This window comes from Corylus avellana, chromosome 1, assembly GCF_965113065.1.
Source record: "Corylus avellana chromosome 1, dhCorAvel1.hap1.2, whole genome shotgun sequence".
NCBI lineage: Eukaryota > Viridiplantae > Streptophyta > Magnoliopsida > Fagales > Betulaceae > Corylus > Corylus avellana.
The window spans coordinates 15,938,166-15,949,048 of record NC_142490.1 but is presented as its reverse complement, the minus strand read 5'-3'; the positions used below and the strand labels follow the sequence as shown (position 1 = coordinate 15,949,048).

Here is a 10,883-nt window from a genome sequence, read left to right as displayed (position 1 = left end):
TACACATCTCAATTTTTTTAAAAAAAAAAGTTAGTTTTCAAATAATGTGTCATTATCTCATGAAATTTTTTATTTTGAAAATGTGTTACCAATTCATGAAACCGTGACACATCATTTAAGAATCAACTTTTTTTAAAAAAAAAATTGGAATGGGTAGCATTTCTTTAATATATTTATGAGAGTAAACAAACCAGCTTGAAAGAAATTTGTTTACTGTGCAAATTATCCAATTATGTATTTACAACACAAAGAAGCGGCCACCAAGCGATAACATGAACGCGGATTGGAAAATTAGGAAATTCACACACAAAAGGAGTGTCCAACTCACATTTCTACGCACCTTCTTTACAAATCATGCGTAGAAAGTAGTCTTATATATGTATAAACAGAGACCCAGAAAAGAAAGTTTGAGATAGGGAGAGAGAGAGAAGGGGAAAGAGAAATCCTTTTGTGATTTATCCTCTTCTTCTTCTTTGTTGTTCTTGTTCATCATTCATCGATACGCGAGGCGGAATAATGGTGATGGGTAAAGAGAAAGAGAAAGAGAAGAAGATGTTGGTAGTGGGAGTGTGGAACTTCGCTGCGGAGCTAAAACTGTTGTTAACAGCGCTTGTCATTCTCTGCAGTGTGGCCACGCTTCTTCAGTTCCTCCCTTCTCGTTTCACCATCTCCACCTCCGATCTCCGCTTCTGCATCTCAAGGGTTGTCACCACCACCCAACCAGCTCTTCCTCCTATTTCCACCTCCTCTGCAGCTGCTTCACTGCTGGCTGCACCACCTTCTTCACCTTTACCTTCGCCGCCACCACCACCACCACCGACACCGCCGCCGCCTCAACAACTAGATCAGACGCTGGACAATGGCGTACTCAAGCGGGGCTTCCGTCCGTACGGTGCGGCAGCGTACAGCTTCGTCACCATGGGTACTTACAGAGGAGGCCTCAACACCTTCGCCATTGTGGGTATAGCTTCGAAGCCTCTCCACTTATACTCCAAGCCGACCTACCAGTGCCAGTGGGTCCCTCACCTCAACTCCTCCGAACCCATCTCCGCCGTCGGCTACAAGATCCTCCCTGACTGGGGCTACGGCCGCGTCTACACCGTCGTCGTCGTTAACTGCACCTTCTCCCAACCCATCAACGCCGACAACTCCGGCGGCAGGTTAGTCCTCTACGCCTCTACCTCCGGCGGTGGTGACCGTAACCTCAACGTTACCGATACCATCCACGCCTTGACAGAGACTCCCAGATCCTTGGATTTTTCTGTGTTCACTTCCAGGCCCAAATACGATTATTTGTATTGTGGGTCGTCGTTGTATGGCAATTTGAGTCCACAGAGACTGAGAGAGTGGATTGCGTACCATGTGAGACTATTCGGGGAGAGATCGCATTTTGTGATACACGACGCAGGCGGCGTTCACGAGGAGGTTTTGGAGGTGTTGAGGCCGTGGATGGAGAAGGGCTTTGTGACATTGCAGGATATAACAGAGCAGGAGAGGTTTGATGGGTACTATCACAACCAGTTCATGGTGGTCAATGATTGCTTGCACAGATACAAGTTTATGGCCAAGTGGATGTTCTTCTTTGATGTGGATGAGTATATATATGTGCCTCCCAAGAGCACCATCAAGTCCGTTCTCGATTCGCTTTCGGAGTATTCGCAGTTCACCATTGAGCAGATGCCCATGAGCAGTAAGCTCTGCCTCTATGAACCGGCCGGCAGAACCTACAGGTAACATACCATGCATCATGCTCTGTTTTCTTGATATATTGTCTTTTTATTTCTTTTTTTCTTTTTAATTTCTTTTTTTCTAAACATGATTCGTGTTGAGAAATAGTGGAAATTGATTGGTTTGAGTGCAATTTTGGACATATTTTACAATGTGTTTTCAATTCACCTTTTCGGTGGGTGGAGAGATCTTATAACTTAGATTCCTACAAAAGGCAACTGCCAGAGCAATTGAATTTTACTTGGAAGGGGAAAAGATTGAACTTGGCTTTTGAGATGTTGATCATTTTCCCTTTTAATTTAATTACTGAAAATTTTGATGTTTCTGAATTGATCTGATTGTTGCACATATAGAAGGAATTATGGATTGGTGATTCTTTGATGGATATTAATTTGTTGGGTTGAATTGAACTAGTCTTGGCATGTTAGGAGTTCAGTTTGAGACGAAATTCACCCGTATGAGATTTTAGACTGTAATTTCTTTCTAGAAAATTGACTGCATCTTTCAGTATGATTAGGTTCCGTGAAACACTTCAATGTTGTTATATTCACATTGTAATGTTATGGTGGTTGAGTGAGTGATAGGAACATTTCCAATTGATGTTGAAACTATTCATAGGACAAGTGGTTTTAATATATTTTGGAACTATATATTGGCACTTTTGTTTGGTGTTAGTATAGATTCTTCCTTCGCTTCAATGTTCTAGGGCAGGTGGAAGTGGGGTGGGTTTGAACTTTGTTCTAAAGTGATTCTATCTTTATGCACGAACAGGCTCTTGTTAATTCTCATAAATAGTATATTGCTCATGTTTGATAAAGTTTCCTTTGTCTTAGTCAAGTATCTCAACCGCCTTCAATCAAATGTGTTCCCTTCGAGCGCAAGATATGCCAAAGAGTCAAAATAATCCACATGATATCATTTGCCAAAATGAAAACTCAGCAACTATGATGAAAGAAACTTGAACTCTTGAAAAAAATGTTGGATTTTTTAGAACCTTCAATTATGTCATTGCTGATTTGAGAATAAGACTGATGCTGATGTTGACTGGAAATAAAAATTATGAGATTAGGACATATTTGTTGGGACTTAATGAGAGGTGGGTTAGGGTCTAAGCCGTGTGATATTGTATGTCATGGAACTCATTTTCACACTAATTTTTCAATGAATATTTCATCTTGGTGGTTGCTTGCTAGGTTCCATTTGAGATTGATCCTGCATACAACAGAAAAGTCAAGAAGATAGGCTTTCAAAAATAATCTAGTCAATTGTTAGATCGTCTTTGTTTTTGTTTGTGTTTTTTTTCTTTTGTTTTCTGTTGTTGAGGTATCAAAACACAAAACACCGCCACAAATACAAAAACAGTTTTCACTATTATGTCTTTTCAAACCAAAAACAAGAGAAAACATTGTCTACAACGTATCAGTTGTTTTGGTAACTAAGAAGCTTCTTGTTGACATCCTAATTTGTCTTTGTGATTACAGGAGATGGGGGTTTGAGAAGCTTGTATACAGAGACGTGAAGAAAGGAATTAGGAGGGACAGGAAATACGTGGTGCAACCGCGCAATGTGTATGCGACAGGGGTGCATATGTCACAAAACTTGGCAGGTAAAACCACACATAAAACAGAGGGCCGGATCAAATATTTCCATTACCATGGAACCATATCAGTACGACGTGAACCCTGCCGGAACCTGATCAATTCTACTGAGATCACCTTCGAAAAACTCCCTTATGTTATGGACACCACAATGAGAGATGCTGCTGGGTATGTGAAGAAATTCGAGCTCAAGATGATTGGATCCAGGCTACAAAGGACACGGCAATGACACCATTTTTTTTTCTCCCTTTCCAGCCTTTTTGGTCTCTCTATCTCTTATCTCATTTTCTTTTTTTAATGGTTACTACATTTGTATGATAGCTTCAAATGGGGATGGTATAGATACAGTAGCATGAACATTATTAGGTAAAAAAAAAAAAAAGAAGAAGAAGGAAGAGTTATAATAGAGGTGGTGTGTAATTCTTTTGTATTTTATAATGTTCGTTGATATGATAACATTTGTTTGTTTCATTGGCTTGTCGGTAAAGGCAAATGGGGGCCCATTGTTCATCAGGGAGGGGGGCCACCAGCACAGCCAGCCACTCTAGGTGACTAATGTGCTGGGCTTGCTTGCCTGTTACCTCACCTTTTTTTTTATTTTTTATTTTTTATCTCTCGAGAATTTATGCTTCCTTTCATCCATAAAAAAGGGGGAAAATTATTCTTGGCCAATGATGAGTGTGTGTTGGGAATAATATGCAAAGGATTGGCTTTTTTGTGTGTTGGGGAATAATATGCAAAGGGTTGGCTTTTTTCTTAAGGTCAAAAAGGGAGCATGTGGGGGACATATGGCCTCTTTCTAATGTCTAATCATCCAACTAACATGGGGAAAATAAAGTGAGGAACATGCCAGAAAAATGAGTGATGAATTGTGATGGTGAGAACAGTGTGTAACGTTGTAATTCTGGAGGATTCGTTAAAGTGATGGTTTTGGACTTTTCTTTTTTTTCTTTTCTTTTTTTTTCACTCTGGAATACTCCTTTGCTGCCCTTTTTACAGTAGGATTTTGTTTTGTGATATTTAATCACATGAATAGATAATGAGACATTCTTCATATGTTATGGAGTGTTCTCTTATGTTCGGATCCTGATGATTCCGGTGATTGAAGGGTATTTTGACAGTCACTTTTGAGAATTCGAATAGGGTTGAAGGGTGGGTCTCGAAACAATCCACGCTCTTATTTGTATTTTATGTTTTGGTGTTTAAACCACTTTTTGTAACCCTTAAGAGGATTTGATCATTTTATGACCTATTTTTTACTTTCGTCTTGTATTTCTTGTACTTAATTATTATTATTATTATTTTGGTTATTGGAGAGTTTACCCATTTTTTAATGTTTTAATTCCGATAATTTTCATAAGAAAATTAATTTAAAATATAAATAAATTATTTTCATCTCACTTGATAAGATCCTGTGTTGCCTGTGATTCTGGCCTCCCTCTATAATTCTTTAAAGCCTTCATTGTTAATGAGTAAAAAGCTCTAAAGTATGCGGTTGGGCTGCCTTGTTTGGTGAGATAAAGGAGCCAGCACAAAAATAATAATAATTAAAAAAAAAAAAAAAAGGGAGCAGTTTGTCATGCAAATGGTCCAAGAGATAAGACCAGTTGAAAAAGGAAAAGTAAAAATGAAAAGAAAAGAAAAGAAAAGAGATATCTCTTATCATTATTATAATCTCATTGAAGTTATAGGGTAGGGTAGTAGACAAAGGAAAGCAAATCTATCCCGTTTGTTTGTTAAAATCCCTTTTTTGGGGTGTTGGTGGATTTGAGGCCTCTTGAGTAATGATGGAGATATTTTATGCATCTAGATCCCTATCTTTTAGTGTCGTTTAAGTAATAACTTCAATTTAATAACAACTATCTCTTTAGGGTTGTAATTATTATTTTCATGTCGGTTCGGGTTTGGGTTCGTATTGTGTTGATGCGAGGCCAATAATAATGTGACTCTTAAAATTACTATTAACTTTAAGATTGATCATTATTAAATTTTGATCAAATGATAATTTTAAAAGCAATTTTATTTTTGGGTGACACGAGTGACAAAATAATGACTTATAGCATTGCTCTGTCGATGCATGTGAATGAGATTATATAGTTCAACCCTAGTTCGACCCATTTAATTAAATAGATCAAACTCCTTAATCTTAACCTTCTAATTTTTTATTGAGTTTATAGATTATATTAAAAATTGTTTACCATTATATCGTGTGTCGAAGTATAAGTATAAAACTATAAAAATTAACCATAATTCGATCCATTTAATAAAATGGGTCAAACTTCTTAACCTTAATCTTTTAATTTTATGTTAAATTTGTATCAAATTTATAAATCTTGTTAAAAATGAACTGTACTAAATCTTCCTCCCACTTAACACCCTGATTCAATAATACAAATAGCATTTACGAAAGAAGTAATGGGTTACAGCCAATTACGAATAATGGAGGTTGGCTGGGTATATACGTTGATGGGTGGTCCCAATGATTTCATGCAATTGCAAATAATGATTACTATCAGCCGTTTACGTTGTAATAATGTCTTTTTTAGACCAATTATGTTTTTTTTTTCTTTTTTAATTTTTAGGTACGGCCCGCGTCGGTCGGGTGCAAAAGGAAATTAAGGGTTATATACATCTGGACGGTGGAGGGAGAATGTTGTCTGCGGTGAGATTAGCTGTCAACATTATGCACTGAAGTCTGAAGACGACGGTGGTTTAAGAAATGGTTGGAAGAAATTGCCCTGACTTCTCCCTTTGAACTCACACGTGTCATGAAGTTGATGCTTTCACATGTTATCATTTACTTGGCCATCAATGCTTACTGCCACCTATGTTATTTACCCTTTTTCCTCGTCACTTTTGAATGGAGTAACTTTATTAAAGACTTTATATATCGGATTAACTTCAAAATCTCTCCATTTGATCCTCTTAAATTCTAATTGCGTTTAATGTGGACCATTCCGTTAGATTTTAAACGTTACTTAACGTTTATACCTCTGTCTTTTGTATAAAATTTTAACTTTACCTTTAATTTCTAAGCGTTTTTTTATTTAAAAAAACACGAAAATTATGGATATTTTGATTTTTTTCATATTTTTAACGGCTAAAATTGACGGAAGAGTTTACATTTGAAGCAATTGAAATTTTAAAGGTTGAAATTGAAAGATTTTAAAAATGGAGTGAAAGTTGTTCATTGTTTTCTTTTTTAAACTATTGAATATGAAGCAAACGATTTATATATCATTTCTACCCATGCCAACATGTTGGGTCCAATTTACTTCCTGGGTATTCGATCTGGGGGGGGTGAGCAAAGGGTGGACACCATTGACAAAAGTTTTGAAATGCGTGGTTCTTCAGTCATACAGAGCATCACACGACAATAACATATGAGGACAACTCATCCTCAAGTTAGTATTGGCCGGCAGCTGGCACCTTGCCATTTTTATATTTATATATAAAAACAAAAACAAACAAAACCTATTTTATATATATATATATATATCTTGGGAAGAATTGAAGGGTAACGTGATTGCAGAAAGGCAGCAAGAGGATTCGCTAGCGGCTAGCATTGGCCTCAATGTCCCTTTTTTTAAATTTAAAAAAAAAAAAAAAAAAAAAAAATCTATTTTTGTTTATTAATTTGTAAATGAAGGGAATTGATGGGTCTGTGGCAAATTATTAGAAGTGGGGCCTGACTCATCACATGAATAGGCTGGAAGGTGGCTCCTCCTCGTTGCATTTGGCCCATTTGGGTTAGGTATTAACCGAGGGAGGTGGGGAGTGACTACACTATTTACCTGCCAACCTTCTCCAAATTTATTACTGTTTTACCTCTACATTTATTTTTTTTTTTTATTTTTTTTTTTATAAAGTCCACTTAATTTCCTCAAACTACTATACCAATGACAATTTACTATCAAACTATCAATTGCGACAATTTATTTTCCAAACTATCAAAACAATGACAATGTACTCCAAATTTTAACAAAATGACAAAATTACCCTTACTAAAATAAAAATGCTAAAATTTAATTTAATTTTTTTTCAAAATTTTAAGGGTATTTTTGTCTTTTTGAAAAATTTATAGGGGTAATTTCGTCATTTTGCTCGCATTGAAGAGACATTGTCATTGTTTTGGTAGGTTGGAGGGTAAATTGTGGTAATTGATAATTTGGAAGATAGATTATCATTGAAGTGATAGTTTGAGAAGTTAAGTGAACTTTATCCTAATTTTTTTAATTCCCTAACAAATAATAATAATAATAATGTATTTAGCATAGAATTTTTTTTTTTTTTTGACATGTCCACACAAGAAGGAAAGGAGGATTCGAACTAGTGACTTCTGCTTCATTAAGCGTAATCTCAGCCAATTAATAAGCTATCTCTTGGAGACTATTTAGCATAGAATTGCTGACACTAAAAGTCTAAAAAGGAGTCTGAAAATTATGGGCGAGGTATTTTAAGGTTGACTGATACTGTTTAGACTTTGTAACTGATTTACGGGGACTGTTCCTTGTTTTAATTTAAGAATACTCTTCTTCTCTATTTATGGTGAGGAAACAACTTTGACACGTAATAACAAGGGAAATAATTAATAGTCAGTTTGGCTTGTGATTTCAAAATCGTAGAATAAAGTGTGTTTGACAAAAAATAACTGTTTGAAATGTGGAATGCGTTTTTAAAAGTAAAATTGTGATTTTAACAAACGCCGACTAACTATACTTTAAAAAATCACGTTTTCTAAATGTATTTTAATATTGCTATTACTTAAAAAAAAAAAAAAATTTCCAAACTACTAATTTTAAAGGAAAAAATGAAAAATTAGTTATTCTCGTTTGTCTGATTTACAATTAGTTTTATGCCAAAAAAACAATTTAGTTACTACAGTCAAATTTTGTCCACTAATTTAACAGATTCTGTTAGTATGACACTGACTTAAATATGATAAATATCACAATTTTATTGGTTTTAACATTTTATGTTATCATAATCTGTTAAGTCAGTGAACGGAATTTAATTATATGAACTAAATTATTTTTTTGGCATACATTATAGTAGAGACCTTTGAGTTCATTTTGATACCACATGAAATTAATTACAAATCAGGTAAACCACGTGGACTGATTTTACATTTTTTCCAATTTTAAAATCATTAAACCAAACGGACCTAATAAATAAATAAATAAATAAAAGACTAAAAAACGACTAGTTTTGTGTAGTCTAGTTTCGCTCTGTTTTATATGGGCCAATGTATGTTAACGTGACACGAAACATTGAGAAAGAGTGTATGGGTCCATGGGAGTCTAGGAAGGCCCTCTTATGCTTGGGGCCCCCAAATTCACAAAAATCTTTTTAAAAAAAAATATTGAAACCTATTAAATTGCCCATAATGGGCCCAACTACTCTTGGGCTTCTACAATGTTGTTATTATTATTAAATAAGACATACGCAAAGCCACAACCCAATGTTGGGGACTGGCCGAGCATAGCTAGTGACCACGATGTGCTTGGTCTAATAAACTTTCCTAACTGAGTTGTACGTTGTGCGCGATTGTAATATTCTAGTAAAAGTTATGCTCGTTTTACTACATGTTAAGAATTATAGTCTCAATTATGCTTACTTGTTGATGTAATTTTTAGAACCGCTTGACCAGCGATGGATTGCCTACAAAATAACAAGAGCGTTAAAGGGTTTCGGCTTTGGCCAGAGACATTCTGATGCTTTAAGTTAGCATGTTTTTTTAGAGTGAAAATAGAATAATGAACTTGAATTTTTGGGGAGACCAATCCACAATTTTTCTCCTGCGTTGAGTCTTTTTTACCAAGTTTTTTATAATTGCTTTACTCTTGATGCTCCATGTTTATCTGGTGTTGATAGATCATGATTTGTCTAGGTAGTTGTTAAGAGATAGTGAAAGGTGGTTGTGAGATAATCTTCTGAAGTAGCTGAGTTATTGTAGAACTCTACGTAGCTGTCTGAATGAGGTTACTTGAGTGGGACTCATAGTAGATTTTATCTTGAACACTACTCATACTAATTCTGGTCATTTTTGCGCTAATCCTCTTTCTCAAAATATGCTAGTGCTATCAACTCATCATCAGTTATGGTTAAGCCCATTTTATTGCATGTTGCGAATTATAGTCCTAATCAAGCGTACTTGTTGTTAACTTAATGATTAAGTGAAAATTTATCCCTTACTATCAGTTTAAACTTACGAAAAAAAGTGGTGATTTAACACTTGTACCGTACCGGTTCATGTCATTCTTCTGCAAATCCTCTTTGTCAAAATATGTCATGCCATCAACTCAGCGTCATTAGTTATGACTCTTGGATCAATATAACATATGTCTGAGAAATTGTTATATCTAGCTACAGAGTATGTATACATTGCACTGATCAATGCACTGATTCAACTGAAAACAAGTTACAATTAAGAGGTAAATTAAGTTGCATTCAACGCAAACAATATGGCTTAACATGATGAAATCTATAGCCTATAGATAATGAAATCTAAATACATGCATTGATAGTATTATTTCTCTTCTAATTTCTGTTTGAAAGATTCTGGGTTTGAATAATCTGCTCCAGTAAAGAGCTAATTAACACAGCCAAAATGGCACACTGGTATTTCGGCCACAAAAATGAACTCTAGAAGAAAAATGACCAAAATACTAATGCTGCATCTTAAAAAAAGAATCATCAGCTAGCTCTGTGCTTCTAAGAAAGCACTGAAGTCCTCCCTCGCCTTGAGCAACCGAGGGGAAATGCAGAAAACCGGCGACTCAGGGCATGATGTAGAGAAACGAACATGGCGGCCTGATGACTCGTCTGATTTTGTGGCTGCTGCTCTTGTTGTGGAGCCATGTTTCTTGAGAATTCCTTTGCGATGATGATCTTTGTCGAAGACAAAAGCTGCAGTAACCGGCGAATTTGCATCATCAATCACGCCGCTTCGGATTAACTCTATGGGCAGATCGAAGTAGAGGTGCTTGGAGTCTCCACCTTCATCACTGCTACGACAGATGGCCGATGACGCCCACGACCCACATTCGAATTTTTCTAAGGAAACTGTCCTCGATATCACATCTTCCATTGTCACTACCACTGCTTCTTCCTTTTTCTTCCCCCTGCCAAATCCTGGCCAGAAAAGGCAGAGAATGCCACATTTGAAACCCTTTTCGCAAGAATCACCACCATCATTTTTGTTAGTCTTAGGCAGCCTGCTAAGAGTAAGTTCATCCGCAGGTGCAATTGCTCTTCCTTCCCCGCATGACTTGTTTCTTTGCAACTGGATTCCTGCAGATTGCTTATCAGCTTCAGAGTGCTGATCATGATGATCATTAGCAGGATCAGTGGCCTGACCAGGTGTCACTTTGCTTTCGTTTCTTCCCATTTTCTTCAACATAATCGACTGTGGGAGCTGTAGTAATAAGAGGCAGCTGCATAAATTATAAGCTTTCGGCTCTCTAATGGAAGATGAGACATGGAAACCTCACATTGCTCTATGTGGGCCTCCTGATCTAATTAACAAGACATTGTTTTACTTCTCCAAATTTTAAT

The 10,883-nt window shown here is 36.2% G+C and overlaps 2 protein-coding genes across 2 annotated transcripts; one reads left to right on the top strand and one right to left on the bottom strand.

Annotated features, from left to right (window-relative positions):
* Positions 1 to 272: 272 nt before the first annotated feature.
* LOC132171042 (galactan beta-1,4-galactosyltransferase GALS3) lies at positions 273 to 3,797 on the top strand. Its single transcript, XM_059582247.2, has 2 exons — positions 273 to 1,730; positions 3,210 to 3,797. The coding sequence occupies exons 1-2, from the start codon at positions 517 to 519 to the stop codon at positions 3,553 to 3,555; spliced, it is 1,560 nt and encodes a 519-aa protein (XP_059438230.2). The 5' UTR covers positions 273 to 516; the 3' UTR covers positions 3,556 to 3,797.
* A 6,065-nt stretch (positions 3,798 to 9,862) lies between these two features.
* Positions 9,863 to 10,735, bottom strand: LOC132169197 (uncharacterized). The gene has a single exon (XM_059580267.2). The coding sequence runs from the start codon at positions 10,726 to 10,728 to the stop codon at positions 10,027 to 10,029; it is 702 nt and encodes a 233-aa protein (XP_059436250.2). The 5' UTR covers positions 10,729 to 10,735; the 3' UTR covers positions 9,863 to 10,026.
* Positions 10,736 to 10,883: the final 148 nt, after the last annotated feature.